This window comes from Mycteria americana, chromosome 13 (genome assembly GCF_035582795.1).
Source record: "Mycteria americana isolate JAX WOST 10 ecotype Jacksonville Zoo and Gardens chromosome 13, USCA_MyAme_1.0, whole genome shotgun sequence".
Lineage (NCBI taxonomy): Eukaryota > Metazoa > Chordata > Aves > Ciconiiformes > Ciconiidae > Mycteria > Mycteria americana.
This window is the reverse complement of record NC_134377.1, coordinates 9920660-9939294: the sequence shown is the minus strand read 5'-3', so window position 1 is coordinate 9939294 and position 18635 is coordinate 9920660. Positions and strand designations below refer to the sequence as shown.

At 59.1% G+C, this 18635-nt stretch overlaps 1 protein-coding gene across 1 annotated transcript; it reads right to left on the bottom strand.

The window, feature by feature from the left end:
* Nucleotides 1-2009: 2009 nt before the first annotated feature.
* On the bottom strand, nucleotides 2010-13525 carry CMKLR1 (chemerin chemokine-like receptor 1). Its single transcript, XM_075516071.1, has 3 exons — nucleotides 13403-13525; nucleotides 4680-4798; nucleotides 2010-4108 (listed from the first exon to the last, which is right to left on the bottom strand). The coding sequence occupies exon 3, from the start codon at nucleotides 4103-4105 to the stop codon at nucleotides 3020-3022; it is 1086 nt and encodes a 361-aa protein (XP_075372186.1). The 5' UTR covers nucleotides 4106-4108; nucleotides 4680-4798; nucleotides 13403-13525; the 3' UTR covers nucleotides 2010-3019.
* Nucleotides 13526-18635: the final 5110 nt, after the last annotated feature.

Below are 18635 nucleotides of genomic sequence, written 5' to 3'. Positions count from 1 at the left end.
AATATTAGGTTTCCCAAGCTGTCATTATAATGATGATTTAACCCAAGGTTATGTACCAAGTCATCACTTTTTTTTTGGAAAGCTGTTTGCAGTCATAATAGACGGGCTTGCAAAATCCAGCCACAAAAATTAGTGAGGGGCATCCCCACTCCAGCATGGCCTGGGAGCATCACGGCACCGGACCAAGGGGCAATGGTACGGCACTGGGTCCTCGAGGGGCACGGGCTGCCCCCTTCCCCCCCATCCCACACTGCCCCTAAACCGGTCCCGTGGCAGGGAAGGGTGGGCCCAGACGCACCGGCTGTTCCTGCCCCAGCTCTTCAGCTGCCCCAAAACCCGAGCCCAAAAAGCAGCAGTGGCTGCTGGCTCGGGGGTGCACCCTGTCCCCCCCTGTCCCCCAAATGGGTCCTGAGCTCCTGCTCTGCCTCTGCTAGTTCTGCGTGTCCCCCGTGCCTCTCTGAATGGCTGTCTGTCCATCTGCACTGTCCGTCCCATCTGTCCCGTCCGACTGCTGGTAGGAACCCTGTGACCTTTCAGCAGGTAATTAAATACTGTGTAACGTGAGCGAGGGGACCCTCCTCCCACCGCCAAAGCCTTCCTCCCCTGCAGCCTCCTCGGCCACAGCATCTTCCAAGGCTATGGACCGTGCACAGGTTTTGCGGGAAAAATCCCACGTGGATGGTCCCCGCAGGCGGCTCGGCAGCAGGAGCAGCCCCGGCCTCGGCCACGGCACGCGGTGCAGCCCAGGGACGGGCATTGCTCCCCAGGGAAGCGGCCGGCACTGCTCAGCCTGCCGGTTCCCAGCCCCCAGGAGATGCGGAGATGCCTGTGGCTCGGTGCTGGGTGCTGGGTGCAGGCACCCCGTGTTATTGAGAGCAGCACCCAACAGGTGGCAGTCACCAATCTGCCATTAATTTCCCTTAGAATCCCCATCTCCCCGCTGCGTTCCCCTTCTGGGCTCAGGCTGGACACCCTTTATTTCCAGGATAAATCCCCCACCCCTCTGCACCCCACTTTTAGCAGACGGGATCTGCAGCATCCCCCACAACACTGGCGAGGATGGGCACCTCCCTGCCCCGGGGTGGGGGACAAACATGCCCCGCACACACCAGCTGGCAGCACCAAAACTGCAGCCAAACGCACCGGATCCGTCGGCGTCCCTGTCCCAGGGGCGACGCGGGCAGCGTCGGGGGCTGGCGGTGCCGGGCAGGGATGCTGCGGGCAGCGCCTCGTCCCTCTGCTCCCGTGTAATGGCAGAGGAGCGCGCCGAGAGCTTCATGGGGTGCTGGCACTCCCCTCTCTCCCCGTCATGCAAGGCAGATCAGCGAGGCTGTGCTGGAGGCGGAGGTGACGCCCGATAATCTGTCCGAAACCCAGCTCCCGCCGCAGCGTCTGCTATTATCCGCGGCGTTCCCGCAGCTCGGCGCTGCAGCTCAGTTACTGGGGCTTTGTGATTCAGTTTCTCTCTGGGTCTGGCGTGATCCGCTGCTGACCGGAGCCCGTAAATAGCTCCGTGCCTTTTCCTGGGGGCTGCCTCTTCACTTTTTTTCTCATTTTTTGTTTTTAAAAAAAACCCTATATATAAATACCTCAGCCTTTGTGGGCACCGGTGAGCAGACTCTCAATTGCTGGTGTGCTGGCCCCTGGGCAAGGCACCAGGGCTTTGCATGAAAGCTCCCCCAGGCATCGCATGGGCTGGGACCCCAAGGGACCCCCTGAAATGTCCCTGGTACCGCTGGGGACCGCCCGAACCCAGCTCCAGGGATCGGCTCTGCTCCGGCACCCGGCGCAGGTGGAGGACTCGGTCGTTCCTCGCTTTCCCGGGAGCGAGAGGCCGTGGGTGACATAAACAAGCGTGACGCCACTGTCACAGTCGAGAAGCCCAAATGGTGAAGGATCTCCCAGATTAACTGTGCATGAAATTGGACAGAGGCAGTGGCTCAGTCCATCCTTCACGGCAGAGATTTGTGTGTGGCGGCAGAGTCTCCCACCAGCGATGGGCAGGTTACTTGCTGCCTGGTCGGGAAGAGATAAAATCTTCCCATAGGACTGACTGATCACACCAGGGAGCAGCCATCAACGGAGCCAGTCCCCGGGTCCACCTGGATCCAGGAGGGGACAGCAGGTCCTCCCCCAGGACCGCATTCCCCAGCCCATGGACCTGCTCCCCGGTGCCACCCAGGCATCACGGCCCCGAGCATCAAACTGCTCTGCAAAATGTACCATGTGAAACGTGCCCATCAGAGTGGGGTTTGTTGAAAAGACACTTCAGATGAATCTTTCCCTCTTTTTTCTCCCAGTTTGCCATATCGGTCACCCTGTGCACAAGCCCAATCCCCCACCCTGGCTGGTGGCCCTGGGTCTGGGTCACTTAGAAGACATGCGGGATTTCCCAGTTCATCAAGGTTGGGATACTCAAACCCCTCTTATGAAGATAATTCCCAGGGTCTTGCTGGGTACAAAGTGCTCACAACAGGGTTAAAAACATATTGTGCTAGTACCAATATACTTTAGGACTTTAACATGAGTAGCTATATGCATACATAGGACATAGGAAGAGTGTCACAGTTTCGCCGTAGCAGGTAGCATCCACGACAGGTGCCCACCCGGCCACCCATCTTGGGAGCCTGGGAACGGAGATGCCTTCCCAGACACATCCTCCGCCCAGTCTCCCCATAACGATGTCTCTGGAAACCATAGGAATGCCCTTGCCAGGCCAGGCAATGCATAGATCAGACAGGAATGCCCTGAAATGTTTTCTGAAACAGTTTGGTGCAATCATCTTTGCAATCGCAAAGAAAGACTAAGGGTGGTTGTGTCTTCTTCACGTGCACAGAGCAGTGGTCTCCAACACCTGCCAGCCCCCAGGCAGCAAGACCAGTCAAAGAATACGCTATAGGACAGCACTGGACCATGCTCGTCCCACACCAGGGGCCACCGCAAGGGTGGCCACCATCGAAGTGGTGGGCATGGGCAACACCGGAGGTCTATGGCCCTCCTGCAGGCACCCAGGTTGAGTTTAGAGGACTGTCGTCTCCTTCTCGGTCATTGAAGACATCTTGGAGAAGCTCCTGTGAACGATGCTAGAGTGGCCTGTCTCCTCGCTGAGGGCGTTCACCAGCCTGGAGAGGATGGTGACCTTAAACTTCTTGAAGTCCTGGCCCATGAAGACGTAGAGGACAGGGTTCATGCAGCTGTTGGAGGCAGCGAGCGCCGTGGTTATGGGGATGCTGATCTCAAATACGGAGCGTGGGATCATGTCCGGCTCTGTTTCCAGGAGGTTCAGCAGGTGGTAGGGACTCCAGCAAAGGAAGAAGGTGACTATAATGGTGATTATGATCTTGAAGGGCTTTTTGGACTTGGCAAGGCGGTTTCGACGCAAGTTGAAGACGATGGCGATGTAGCAGAAGGTGATGATGGTTATGGGAAGGATGTACCCAGCAAGAAACCTAGTGATGTTCACCGTTCGGTGCCTCATTAGTGCCAGGGCTTGGTAAGACTTATTCCTGGAGAGGGAAAAGTTGCTAAAACAAATCACGGAGTTGCGGGCTTGTGCCGTGTCTCGGAAGACAAGAGACGGGCAGCTCATGATGATGCCAACGGTCCAGATAATCAAGCAAACTAAATATGCTAGGTTGGTCGATCGATGGTTTTGAGACCAGACGGGAAAAACCACCGACACGTAGCGATCGAAGCTGATGGTGGTGAGCAGCAGGACGCTGGTGTACATGTTGAGGATGAGGAGGAAGGAGTTCAACTTGCACATGACTGTCCCAAAGATCCAGTTGTACCGCATGGCCGTGTAAGCAATGTTTATGGGCAGGAAGATGTTGAAGAGGAAGTCGGCGATGGCCAGATTGAGGAACCAGATTGCATTGACCGACTTCTTCATCTTTAGAGTTATGATTGCGATGACGAGGCCATTCCCCAGGATGCCCAACACGCAGGACACGCTGTAGATGACGACGGAGAGGATCCTCGCAACGTCCTTCGGGTCATGGGACGGGTCTGTCCACACACTGCTGGTCTCCTCGTAGGTGTAATCTGGGTAGTCGCTGTAGTTATCGACATCATCCAAGTAATTGGACAAATTGGAAAGCGCCATTATCTGTAAATACATGATAGTCTGGTCAGCCCTGGGCTCTCTGGCGAGCGATGCTTCTCTGCCTGTTCCTGCTGAGCAAACACATGATGTTAAACCACAGCGAGCACAGCCCGTGGGAGGGACGCTGGCCCCCCAACGCGTGCGGGCACGAGGGGCTGTGGAGAGAGGGGATGGAGCACACAGGTATGGGGGATCCCCTGGGGAACCCAACTGGCCCCAGAGGAAGATGCTCCCAGGTCTCCTCGCTGGGTTTCCGCCCCCCGGCCAAGAGAGACATCAGCTCCCTGAGCCACAGGACGTGATTCAGTCCCTCGTCTCCACCAGGATGTGGCTGTAGCCTCACTCAGCAAAAAATGTCTATCACCCGCTTACTTCCAGGTGAAAAACTAGGACGATGCTTATTAACAGCTCATTAACAGCTTTGAGACCTTCCAATGTGCAAAATACTACAGCTCTTCTCTTTTTTTCTCCCGAGCACCCAGCAAATTGGACTGAAAATCCCGCATGCGGCAGACCGCGCGCCCCGCTGATGCCAGGCACCCAGCTCGGTGAAACCGGCGTTACAGCCTCTCACCTTCCCTCTCCGGAGCGCGCGGCTGCACGGCTGGACGCCTGTCGGGATGCGGGGAGAGGCGGTGGTTCAGCGTCCCGCGGCACAAAGGCAGCTCCCTCCGCGCAGGTCTAGGGACGGAGCTGTAATATTAAAGCCGAGATCAAACAAAGGCCGTTCACCCTCGGATGTGGGGCTACGGGAGGAAACAGAGACTCAGTCATTGCCGCAATTATTTAACCCCGTGCAGCCTCCCCGGCAGGCTGGTGCTGCCCCGCGCCTCGGGGGGGCTGCGCTGGCCTGGGGACCCCCCACCACGGAGCGGGTCCTGCCGTGGTCCTTGTAGCTTTTGGGATAACCCAGTGCAGAAATCCTGTACCGTACGCTCAGTACAAGCATCTGACACGAGCCAGCATCAGTAGGTACACGTAAAGAACTCCACAATCGAGCCCATGGTAATGTTATTATAAATAATTAAAGCTATAAATATGCGTGAGGTGCCTGGACTCTCATACGGTTATTTCTCTGATTAAATCGGTGCCCTGTGTGTTTTAAAATGTTAATTGTGATAACTAACAGCGCCATTTGCCATCATCACGCATCGGTCTCCACCAGCCACTTAGAGCCCCACGTTAAATGGGTTCAAGCACTCCCTCGTGAACAGTCACGGTGGGTTAAAGCCAAGAGCCACCGAAAGCAATTAGCAAAGCCCGAGCGTGCTGGAGCGAGCCGCGGCAAGAGGGGCGAGCTCTGTGCGAACCCCGGCTCGGGGCATCGCACCCGACCTTGTCCTTGCAGGAAGGACGTGGCTCTGCCCATCCAGGCTGGACCCTCTTGTTTTCGGGGAGTTTAAGCTCAAAGGTCCCCCCGAGCATCACCCTCCCTGCCAGCCCTGCTTTGAAATCCCCACGGTGTTTGTGTTGTAACCTATTGTTTCTCCCTGGGCTTTTCCTCCTGTTCCTTCCTGTGATTGCTGCTGCTCCCATTGCTGCAAAGTCCCTGGCCGGGCGCTTAAATCACAGCCCCATCGCCTCCCCCCTCGCCAAGCTCCAGGAGACCGTAAGCAGCCAGAATAAATAAGGTTTTAGCACAAGGCTGGTGAATTAGTTTGAGCTGCAAGGAGGCCTTGCCCCGGCAAAACCTTGATCGTCGAAAGGATGAATTAAAGTTGATGATCCGGTGGAAGTAACAGTATCAGCAGAACTGGCTGTTATAGTGCTGACTATTAATGTTCCTGGGTAATGAGCCGTCCTGACCGCTGCCTTTATGGACCAGCAGTTTTCATGTCATCACCTTCCCAAAGGCAAAGGCGCAGAAAGGTGGGGAAGCCCAGAGCCCCACGTCCATCCCACCCCATGGCCACCCCACCCCACCACCCTTGGCTGGAGAGCCCCGATGCACTGGGTTTAGCTGGGAGAGAGTTAATTTTCTTCATAGTAGCTACTACGGGGCTGTGTTTTGGATTTGTGCTGAAAACAGTGTTGATAACACAGAGACGTTTTAGTTGTTGCTAAGCAGTGCTTCTACTAAATCGAGGACTTTTCAGCTTCCCACGCTCTGCCAGGTGCACAAGGAGCTGGGGGGGGACACGGCTGGGACTGGGACAGCTGACCCCAATGACCAAAGGGCTATCCCACACCACATGGCCTCATGCTCAGCACATACAGCTGGGGAAGAAGAAGGAAGGGGGGGACGTTCGGAGTGACGGCGTTTGTCTTCCCGAGTCACCGTTACACGTGATGGAGCCCTGCTGTCCTGGAGATGGCTGAACACCCGCCTGCCCATGGGCAGTGGTGAATGAACTCCTTGTTTTGCTTTGCTTGCGTGTGCGGCTTCTGCTTTCCCTATTAAACTGTCTTTATCTCAACCCATGAGTTTTCCCACTTTTACCCTTCCGATTCTCTCCCCCATCCCACGGGGGAGGAGTGAGCGAGCGGCTGGGGGGGGCTTAGCTGCCGGCTGGGGTTAAACCACAACACCCGACAATCCCAGGATTCGCTCTGCCACCGGAGAGGAACCCCCCAGAAATGCCACCCGCCTGCCATTTCCACCCTGGTGTCACCGTGGGGTGAGCGAGGGACCCCCGGGGCCAGACCGCTGCCCCTCACCACCAGACCCTACCTTCGCCGCGGGACCCATCAGTCCCCTGCCCGAGGGCACGGGAGGGATTCCTGCAGCATCGCAGGCTCCTCTTCCAATTGTGCCCACTCATAGATTTTTAACGTAAAATCTCCTCTTTATTATTATTATTTTTTAATCGCTGAGCCCAGCAAGCGCGATGACATTCAGCCTGACATTTTGAAGGTGTATTTAATGGTTATTATTTATTTGAATTTTCTGTTTATTTTGCTGTTCCCCCACACCTGCTTTCTTTTTATCGGGTTTTAATATTTGCCCTTCAGAAGATGGGCGAGGTGGGTGATGTAAAAGCAACCCTCCCCAGAGCTCTGCCGGGCTGGGCAGCGGAGTGGCCCCGGTCCCCGCTCAGGACGAGGGGGTGACGATGGCTGGAGAGCGAGGGGAGCGACAGGGCTCTGTTTCCCCATGGAGTTTGGCAGACGATGGGTTTGTTTCTAGGGCTCACGCTGAGCTATCGCAAACCCCAAGGCAGCGGACAGGCAGCTGCCGAACCCGCTGTGAACCTCCTGGGATGGCTCTGGGCACTGGGGTGGGATGGGGACCAGGGCTGGAGCCCAGACCCGACGGCAAATCGTCCAGCAAATTCCCACCCGCCTCCCCAAAATCCTCCCAAAAATGGAGAGCCTGAGGGGTGGCCACGTGAAATCTCCCCATTTCTCATTGCAAAAACCCCAAAGTTTGGGAAAAAAAGCCACATAACCGTGAGCACGTTTCAATGCTCCTCTCTGGGTTGAAAATACCCCGCTCGAGCCAAAACCGCTTCGCTCCCTGTTCGATCTATTCATCTCTGTCCTCCTACCTCAACAAAAATGAGCACAGGATCTACCCAAAACAGCCTTTTAGCCCAGCCAGCTGCTGACGGCCCCGTCATTCCTGCAGCTGTATTTGTCTTGGTACCCGAGGAAGGCTGAGTCCGGCCCACGGGCGCCGGGGTGGGATTCCCGACGGGTGGCTCGCACATCGGCAGCATCCCGGCGGGCACCGGGGGAGGATGAGGTCAGGGATGTTGTTCTTGGGAAGGCAACAGGAAACGGAGAGAACAGCAGAAAATGTTCAAATCCAGCTTTTCTGGGCGAAAGCTCTTCCGCGGCCAGCCCAGACAGGCCGGGGACGGATGTGACCGGGGCTACAGGGAAACAGGGGGAGCTCGGCCGGATCCGCACGCCGGGGATGCGGCCGTGCCCAGGGAGGGCAGGGGATGCTCAGCCCCCCGGCAGCGGGTACCGCCTGGGCACGGGTGCTGCCCGAGCTCTCAGCTGCCTGCACCAGGCATTTATAGAGACAGGCAGGCTGCCAGCCCTGCCTTCTGCCTCCCCAGCGCCTGCGGGCAATGCTTTTACTGGAGGTACTGATACAGGTCGGGGGGGAAAAAATCAAATCAAATCAAATCGAATCAAATCAAATAAGCAGACCAGCTTTTGAGCACACAAGATCCTGCCTGAGCTGTCAAAGCGCACGGCGCTTTTACCCGCATGAGCTATGGAAGGGGGCTGGGACCAGCGTGTGCCTGTGCGGGGGTCCCCACAAGTACTCCCCCAGCACTGGGGAAACCGGGGCTGCCCTTGGGTTCGTGTTTGTCCCCCCACAGCACCCCACCGCGGGGTGCTAAGGGTGCAAGGGACACCCAGGGACGGGACAGACGAACCCCCCTGGGAAACAGGCGGATGACCAGGGTGGGCTCTGCTGGGCTCTTCCAGCCCCTGTGCGCTGTGTCCCTGCCTGCACCCCTGCCTGCACCCCTGCCTGCACAGCTGCTGCCGCCCCCAGGCAGCTGCTCTGCCTTTTTCTCATCTGAGCATTTCCCCTCCCCTCCTTCCCAGCAGCGGTTTCCGAGGTCCCAGAGCACCCCAAACCCGAAGCCGCTTCCTCCGGCACGCGTGGGAGGAGCGCAGCCGGGCTGCCCACGCAGCGCAGGCAGCCCCGGCACAGCCCTGCTCCGTGAGAGACGGGAATTGCAGGCAGATGTTGGGGGAAACACACGGTCGCTCGTCTGAGGAGCTTTGGGAAGGGCACGGGGCGAAGCAGCATCTCCACGTCCCCCTGGACCTGCCTGTCCCCTCTGAGCCCTGCCGCAGCCCTGGATGTCCCCCCATGGCAGACGCTGGTCCCGGTCCCGCGGGGGTTTATTGCTCTGGTTGAGCTCGAGTCCCACCCTGCGGGCCGGATCCTGAGCACAGCGAGCTCCCATTGCTGTCAGCAGGAGCGTGCCCTAGGGAAGACGGACGCATGCCCCATCCCAAGCTGGCACCTGAGGCCACCCCATCCATCCCTCTGGCACCCACGTTTTTCCAGCCCGGGGTTACACGGGAGGGACATCCCTGCTGGGATCCAGCAGATCCCCCCCCCCGGGGATTGCCAGCGCTTGGGGGAAGCAAGAAAACAAAAGGAATGGGAAAGCAGCTCTGGGTACCGAGCTCCAATTCACCCTTATTTTAGCCAGCAATTGCCATGGCAACAGCCGCTGCAGGGAGGGATGCTGCGCAGCATCCCAGTCCCTGCGAGGATGCCCGGGATGGAACCCCAGCCCTTGGTCTAAATCGGACACCAGCCACGTGCCCATCAAAAGGGAGCTTAGACCATGCCACCGCAAAGCCCTGAGCCCTGGCCTGCCCAAAAGCTGCTCCCCAGCCACGGTCCCAGCCCTGCCACCCATCCCTGAACCCCCTGTCCAGCGCCAGCCGGCTGAGGAGGGGACCGGCAAGGGGACCGGGATGCAGGATGCCACGGGAGAGGCAGCAGCATGCTGAGCATCCACAGCGGCCTGACGCCGAGCACACGGGCTCCTGCCAGCGAGGATTCAGGCTGGCAGCTCCCCCAAGTCACCGGTGGCCGGGGACCCCTGAAGCAGAGGGAGGGGGCAAAGCCGGTGCCCACAGGGGAAGCGGAGGCACGGAGCTCTGCCCCGAGGCTGGCTGCAGGACGGCGGGGAAGCCCGAGCCCTACCTGCACGCACGGCACTCGGATGCATCCCCGCTTCACTGCTGTGGAGCAGCCCTCGCCTCCTCGCTCTGCCGGGACCCCCACGCCCGGCAGCTTTCGGCACCCCCAGCTGCTCCCCACACACCGGCTAAAGCTTCGTCCCCCGCCCACGTGAACAGGGCAAAAAAAAAAAAAAAAAAAAGGAATAGCTGGAAAAGGCAGCCTTAAAAAAGCTGGCTGTGCCCAGGGTGGGACAGAATAACAGCATGAGTCAGTGTTTATCTGGGCAGAGCCAGCCAGGCTGCGCGGGTCGGGACGGGTCTCCAGGAGCTGCCCCCGGCCACGGCGTGGGGTCACCCCGATGGACAGCGCACCCCAATCCAGCCAGAAACCGGTGTTTAACCTCAAAACACAGGTCGTGCGAGGCTCTTCCCAGGGCAAGACTCCTGCAGGAGCCCGCAAAGCGCCCAGGTTGTTAAGAGCCGCCCTATTAGGAAGAGCCCGGCCCTGGCCCTTTGCTCCCCGTCCGTTCTGTTCTTGCGAAGGACTGAGTATTAAAGGGGAAAATCTTGGGCATTTGTACCTACGCAGGCAAAGCTTCTTTAAAAAGGGCCGTTTGTGTTTCTGTGCTGCTTAAAATGACTAGAGCTACTTCCAAGATAATAAAAGTTCTTTCATCTCCTCTTCTCTCTCTTTTTTTTTTTTTTATATATAGCTTGCTCTTAATTCTAGGCTCTCCTGGCACTTTGTAGGCAATAAAAAGGCCAATAAAACTCCCTTTTTCTGAGCATCCTCCCCGCTGCATCGCACCAGCCCAGGCGGGTGGGATAGGGCATGAAACACGGTGATCCCAAGGGATTTGCATCCCCTTTAGGGCTCCAGGACCCGCCTCAGCCCAGCGAGGACGTCCCTAACCATGGCCTGGGCTTTATCGCAGCTGCTCGGGGACAAAGCCAGCACACGTCTTGGGGACACCGTGTAGAGGCGAAGGGCAGCAGCTCGCGTGCCACCTGCGGGGCTGCTCTCAACCGCTCGGGATTTTGAGGGTACAAAGAGGAAGGAAACCAAGAAAAGGAAACTGGCCTGTCCCTCCTGCTGCCGGAGGGACAGACGTGACCACGCCGGGGATGGGGGAAGGTCAGAGCTGGCAGAGCTCAGCCCCCCCAAGTGAGAAAGTCACCCCGGATCCGCAGGAACATCCTCCAGCCCCCAGCTCGCAGCTGCGTGCCGCGCTCCCAGCTGCATGCTGATCAGCACGGCAAAGAAAAGTCCCCTGTTCTCCCTGTCCCCACCGAGATGACACTGCCACACTATAAGGATACCCCCCCAAAAATTCCCACCCAGCTCCTCTCCCGTCCATGCAGCTTTCCCACATGCAAAGCCACCGCAGGGGCTCCCACCGCCATGGGCTGCAAACCCCATCTCCAAAAAAGCTGGGGATTTTATGGAAAATTAGAAAAAAATAGGGGGTTTGGATGGAGGATGGCAGGCGGTGGTGACCTCCAGGGTCCCGACGTGCAGCCCCGGAGATCGCCACCGTCTGCCGTCCTCCGCCACGCCGAACCCCAGACCCACTTTATAATAACAGGGTAGCAAAAAACCTCAACCGTTGCAAAACCCTTGAGCAAAGCAATGATTTCCAGCCAGCTGCAGCAAAACCCTCTCTGCCAAATATAGATAAAAAATACGTATATTCATATATATATTCATATACATACGTATAAACCCAGAGGTATTTACCTGAGCTTGGTATATCCCTGTGGGTTCTGAGCGCACGGAGGCTGGATTACACATCTCTGCTTCTTCTATAAACTCATTAGGGCTTGCACGCAAATAATCCCGGGGTTACGCCGCTTCAGCATCCGAGTGGAGGGTGCCATGGACATGGCTGAGCTTTCTCATCCCGAGAAGAACGCACACATATTGCCGATGGGAGGACGAGAAAAAAAAACCCCGCAGCCGGTGGCATAAACCAGCTGCTGGGCTCAGCGCAGAGATGGGCAGCGCCTGGGAAGGGGAAGCGATGCTCTGCAGCAGGATGTGGGGACGCACGACCTTGGGTAGAGGCGCTTTCTTGCACGGTTCAGCTGGACACGGCGAGGGGACGGGGCAGCTGGCTGCCCTCGGTGCTGCGTCCCATCCACCACGGCCCCCGCGCTGCCCGCAGCCGGCTCAGGAGTCCCGCCGGACCCCTCGGCCAGGGTTTGGGCATCCCTCGCTGGCGCAAAAAAGCTGCGGTCTTGTTGATCCTGGCGAGGGGCGAGCACAGCTGAAGGGCCGCTGTGACCCGGGATGGGACATCTCCACCCCAGGCTGCCCCACGTCCCTGCCCCAGCGCCCGGGATGCCCCTGCCCTGGCGCACGCAGGAGAGGGGTAACCCAAAGCCGTCCCTGGGGCGCATGGCAGACGGGGAGCACGTCCCCCCCCTCGCCACGCTGCTCCCTCCGGCACGCTCGCCAGGTCCTGCCCGTTCCCAGCTGTTCGTCCAGCTGGGCCCCGTGCACCGAGGTGGGTCTGGGTCTGGCAGCGGCTCCTGGCGATGGATCGGCCCGTCCCGGTTTGCTCCAGGACCCCGAGCAGAGGGGCAGCCGCCGAGTGCCGGCCCGGCCTCGGCCCCGCGCCTGCGCGTAGGTGCTGATTGCCGGGGCCGCGGCGTGCGCGGCGCATCTGGCGTGGGCTGAGCCTGGATGGCCGCAAACCTCTGCCCTGAGCCAGGGGAGCCCGTCCAGAGGGAGATACACACTAAAAATCCATCTGCATGCAGTGGCTGGACCAAAATCCAGCACCCCGCACCTGCGCTGGGAGCATCACGTTCAACTGGAGCCAGCAGCAAGCCCGGGGCAGAGCTCCCACCCACTCACCATCACCAATATCGACGTGTTTTCCGGCTCTCGGCTTCAGCCACGCACAAGGGAAAAATCCCGATCTCCTCGGAGCCGACGGCACCGCAACAGGAGAATTGCCACCCAACCATGACCCAGGGGACAGCGGGAGACGCCCAGGGAGGAGCGATGCCTCCAGGGAGCTCGCGGCCACCGCCATGCCCCGCGCAGGTGGGGACATCAACCCCCGTCACACGTGGCCAGGGACGGGCTCCTGCGTCCAGGGGCCGAAAAAGAGGAATTGGAACCCGGGCCAATGCCCGCCTTTGCACAATGCCGCGTTGCAACATCCCCCACAGCTGAATCAGGAGGAAACTTGCTGATGGGCCTGGATCAGCGGGTCCGGCCCAGAGAAAGGAGAAGAGACTCAAAAAGCCCAGACGTCTGCACCAGGCGGGGATGGACCAACCCAGACGGCTCGTGACCGGCACGCTGGGGTCCCGCTCCCGGGGGGTCCGTGGGACCCCCAGCATGGGGCAGCAGCTCCGCGGGGTGCTGGGTGCCAGCAGCGATGCAGGATATGCCATGCTTGTGGCATCTGTGGCATGTGGCGGTTCCCCAGCGGGGTGCAAACCCTTTGCACCCTGAAGCGCCGGGGGCAAAACGGTCCCCTCGTGGCAGCGGCAAATGCAGTTTACTCCCAAAAGCAATTAAAAAAAATTAAAAGAAGAGAAACACGGTCCTGGCTGGGGCGGGTTGCACAGGCTGGCTCTGCCAGCCGGACCCGTCCCGTCCTCTCCCACAGTAACAGACCCCAGTCCCCCCAGTATCCCCCTCTCGAGCCTTCCAGAGACCTTTCCAAATACCTCACGCAGTGCCACGCTCTCCCGCTGCTCCGTGCCGGGGAGGACCACGTCGGGGTGCCAGGGCCACCCCGTGCCCGGTGAGGACGAAGAGCCGCCCAGCCCAGCCCCAGTGCTGAAGGCTCACCGGGAGCGAGCGGGCTCTCATCCCCGTGCGGACCCCGGTGCTGCGGGGCCGGGCGCAGGCACAGTGCCGCTTCCCGCCGGTTTTAAGGGCGAGGGGAGGGGGAAGGAGTCGCAGCAGCATCCATCACCAGGGTTTTCTTGGCAGCACGACGCTCCGCGAGCAACAGCTGGGAGAGGGTGTGACGCCGGGAGCTGGGAACGCTGGCCCGGATCCTGCCGCGACCTAGCATGAGGAAGCAACAAGCCGCTTCCCAAGGGGCCTCCTTTCCTGTCCCGTCCCCCCGACCGGGAGCACACCGCCCTAACGAGGGCTAACGAAGCACAGAGGGCTCCGGAGCGATGCCGGCCCCGGCCACGGAGTCTGAGGGGAGGCAGGTGGCTGCCAGCCACCCCACCGCGCCGTCCCCACCCCGGGTCACCCACTGTCCTCCGCCGCCCCCCCCTCCCCGCCGCCCCCAACTCCTTCCAAGACGTTGAGTCACTTCCCTTCGTCAAATCTGGCTCCCAAACGCCGCTGCCGCTGCCGCTGCTCAGGGGCTGGCTTCCCCGATGGCTTTCATTACCACCAGGACGCAGCAGCCGCTTCGAGGCAGCACCCCCAGCCCCAGCTCACCAGCCCACGGGGAAGCTCTGCGGGAGCAGCTCCAGCCACCCCCCAGCCCCATTAACACACGCAAAGAAAGTCTTTGGGGGGCACCGGGTCCCCCCAGGCAGGAGGGACAGGCAAGGCTGGATGCAGAGATGGGGTTCGGGGGGACCCTGGCCCCCCCGGCCCCAAACGGGGAGGAGACCGGGAGGTTTTCCAGCGCAGCCCCCACCCACACGGAGCAGGAGGTTTAGATAACCCTGCGCTTGATGTGGCACCGAGAAAATCCTTTCCCTCCCGGCGCAGCCCCCACGCTCCTCGGCCTCAGCCCCCCCAGCCCCGGCGTTGAACCCAGCCGGGATAAGAGCCAGCGCAGGGCTTGAGTCCCCGCAGTCTGGGTGCGAAGGCATCCTCTCGGAAGCACAAGGAGGTTTGGGGGCGATGCCCCCATTTTACCTCCTCCCGTCGGCAGGACGCAGCCCGCCGAAGGAGCAGGATTTGTCCCGTCAGGACGCAGCAGTGCCAGCTCAGGCAGCACCAGCACTGCCCTGGGTTTGCCACCAGTCAGTTCACCGGTCTGCCTAGCAGAAAGGATGTTCATATATTAAGGGTAATTAATTAAGGTGAATTATAAAGGTAATAATAGGTATAAATAATTAATAATTATTATAAATTAATAATAATATAATAATATAATATTCTAGTATAATAATATAATATAATAATATACTATAATAATATAATATAATAATAATAAAACAATAATATAATAAAAAATGATATAGGTATAAATAAAGGTAAAGACAGCCCGCAAAGCATGCTGCAGACCAAGCCAGCGAGGGGGGAAAATAACTGAAATAACGGCAAACTAACGTTATCTCCTTCAGTGTGCTTGGAGTCAAACAGCGCGACTGCAGACCAGCTCCTGGATGAGGTTTGAAAAGATGCACGGCCCCGGCAGCACCGGGCGGCACGCAGCCCGTGCACGGGACCGGCAGCGTGGTGGGAGCTGCCGAAAACCACCGCAGGATGTGGTGGGGCTGGGGACGCTCGGCCACGGATCCTCCTGCACGTGGCCTCGCCGAGGGCTGACCTCGGGGCACGGCGATGCCGTGCTGCGAGGATGGACAGCCCGGCAGCGCCGAGCGGTCCCGAGCCAAGACCCAGCACAGCCTCAGTTTCCCCGGCAAGGCTGAGATTTGCAGACCCCGCAGCACCGGGGTGGGAGCCGAGCGACGCGCCTGGGCAGGATCAGCCCGTCCCCTTGCCACCGAGTCCTTTCCCAGGCACCTGCCGCTTCCTCTGGGCACGGCGGGACGCAGGGTCCTGCTCGCGGGCACTTCTTCCCGTGCTTGGCAAGACGGTGACGTTAAAAACACACTGACTTGGGATAAAATGTCACATCCCAAGTGTTTGCCCTGCGCCGCGGTTTGGGGTTTTCCTCCAAGGCGCTCAGCATCGCCTGCTCAGCAAACTACTGCAAACAGCAGCAGGTTACGGAAGGACAAACAGCCTGTTCCCAGGGAGAGCGACCGTGCAGGGAGGCCGCGGCGCTGCAGGAACAGCCGTGGGGAGCAGCTCGGTGCACGGGCACGGGGCTGGCAGCTCCGGCAGCGATGCCAGGCAGCAAAGCCAGCGGAGTCTTTGGCATCCGTCACATCCCTGGCAAGCGCACCGAGTGCCACCCGCACCGAGCAAAGCGATTATAGCTCTAAATTCAGTGGTATTGGGAACTGGGTGATTTAGGCTTATTATAAGCCCCTGAACGCCTCCCTGCTGAGCCAGGGTGAAAGGACCAAGCCCAGCAGGTCCAACCCAGCCGGTATGGGTGCTCGCCCTCCTCTCCTCCCCTGTGCGGGCGGTGGGAACCCGCCTGAGTCATCCCGAAGCAGATGTCACACTTAATGTGGAAGAAATTGCATGAAGCTTTTCATGCTTCTCTCCGGGGGAGCTTTCTCCGTCACTCAGCAGCACTTTCCCTCGCCCTGGGCAGAGCCACGGGGAAAAACCACACAAAATGGCTGGAAAGGGAACCGGGTTCAGCTGTGAGGACATGACACATGCTCCCGCCGCATTTCCCAGCCCCAAACCCTGCCCCGTTGCAGGGCTGGGTTTATGCCCACGGATAACCGTTGCCCTGCCTTTCCCACGGGCGGGCTGCGGGCAGCTCATCCCTCCTGCTCTTGGCTTCACGACCCACTGCAGCAACGAGCTACGTATCCCGTTACCGCCTCGCGATCCAAGTGGAAATGAAAACTCATTGCACAAATAAAAAGCCCACATACAGGATGTCAAATAGACTGTTCGCTTTCCCCATTTCGCTGATTTGATACAATCACGGAAAAAACAGTCCCAACCTCGTGCAACGCAGGGCTTATAAATAGCAACGCAGCACGGGAACCCAGCAGGACTCTGCACGGCCGCGTCTGCGCTGGGACGACGCTGCCGAGACCTGCCGCAGTCCCAGGGCCGGAGACACCGTGTCCCGCTGCCTGATGCCACCACCAGGACGGGCAGGACAGGGCCAGCCCGGCCAGGGCATCCCTGCACCCGTGGCAGGCTGCAAGGCTTGCACACAGAGCTGCCCCTGCAGCCCCAAACCGCCCTCCTGCTGCGCCTCCCAGCGCCTTCCCCACCTCCCTTCGTCTCCCATGTCGCAGCATTTGTCCCCAGGCCGTGCCTCCCTCCCAGGACAGCTCTTGGATGCCTTCTGCAGGGAGGGATGCTTTTCACAGAATCACAGAATCACAGAATCACAGAATCATATAGGTTGGAAAAGACCTTTAAGATCATCGAGTCCAACCATAAACCTAACACTGCCAAAAACCACCACTACACCATGTCTCTAAGTACCTCATCCAAACGTCCTTTAAATACCTCCAGGGATGGCGACGCAACCACTTCCCTGGGCAGCCTGTTCCAATGCTTGATAACCCTCTCGGTGAAGAAAAATTTCCTAATATCCAGTCTAAACCTCCCCTGGCGCAACTTGAGGCCATTTCCTCTTGCCCTATCACTTGTTACCTGGGAGAAGAGACTGACCCCCACCTCTCCACACCCTCCTTTCAGGCAGTTGTAGAGAGCGATGAGGTCTCCCCTCAGCCTCCTTTTCTCCAGGCTGAACAGTCCCAGCTCCCTCAGCCGCTCCTCATAAGACTTCTGCTCCAGACCCTTCACCAGCTCCGTTGCCCTTCTCTGTACGCGCTCCAGTACCTCAATATCCCTCTTGTAGTGGGGGGCCCAAAACTGAACACAGTATTCGAGGTGCAATTTTCCCTCCAGTTGCATTAGCCGTACCACGCCGGGCACCGCCGGGCACCGGCTTTTACAGCAGATGGGCGAGTCGGTCCCCCGCTGCCTTCGCGCCCATAGTCAGGCTTCGCAGAGGCAGGGCACGCTCCCCTGAAGCAGGAGGGCTGCAGTCGTAATCACTCCTTCAACTCGCACCGGGCCTCTCATGCCAGGCAAAGGAGGGAGCTTGAAAGCCGACAGAGCGGCCGTGGGTTATACAGTGCCTGTGTCGGGCAAAGCATCCCCGAGGGCTCTGCAGAGCACTACGAGGTACTTGAGCCACGCTCAGAAACACGAGTGGCACTTGCAGGAGAGCAACGCCCGCCCGCGGGCTGGGGTACGGCTCCAGCGCTGCACCTTCTCACCCCCGGCACCTGAAAAACATCCTTTGCGGAGCAGGGCTGATGCACCGGGTTGCAAATACTCCTGGCGCACAGCTCTGCTGCCAGCAGGACCCTGCCCCATCAACAGCCCCGTGCATCGGCTGCCACCCACCCATTTCCATCCCAAAATGGGCTGAGAAGCTGCCGTGGGGGCCGGATGACAGCCCCCCCCCCCCCCCGGGGAGAGCGGCTGACCCGGGGAGCGATGGACGTGCCTGCGCTGGGAGATTTATTGGCAGTTTCTGATTTGTGTGGGAGCTCTCAAGGGCCACCGGCAGCTCCAGGCGCAGGGGTGAGGGGTTGCTGGACACGGGCACTTTGTTTTATTTTTAAGCACCGGCGCAGGACATCCTTTCCAGCATTATCAAGTCACTTGTTTCTTGCCTTCGAGCCCCCCGGCAGGTGACAGACAGGACATCACCCAGCCAGGGGTTTGCAAGCAGATGTGGATCTTGGCATCAAATCCCAGCTGAGGTCTCGGGTAGTTCCCACAGAGGCACAGGGAGCCCCAGTGCTCGGGACGGTCGGATCCAGCAGCACTCCGGGGTCTGTCTCTCCTCACCGGGAACCGCTTTTGGTTCCCAAGACAGCAAGGAAAGTTTGGGATGAGTGGATGCTGATTGCTCAGCAGGAACCACCAGCCTCACCCCTTTCCCACAGGAGGCCCTGCCTTTGCCCAGAGCTATGTGGGAGTGGGCGAGACCAAAAGTTTCCTACATCTTTCCACCAAAAAAATTTATTTTGAGCAGTAAAACCCAAGGGGGAATAACAATTCCCTTTGCAAAGGGAGAGGGACAAGGAGCAGCACCAGGCTCCCACACAGTGCTTCGTCCCCCAGGGCTCGGGGCAC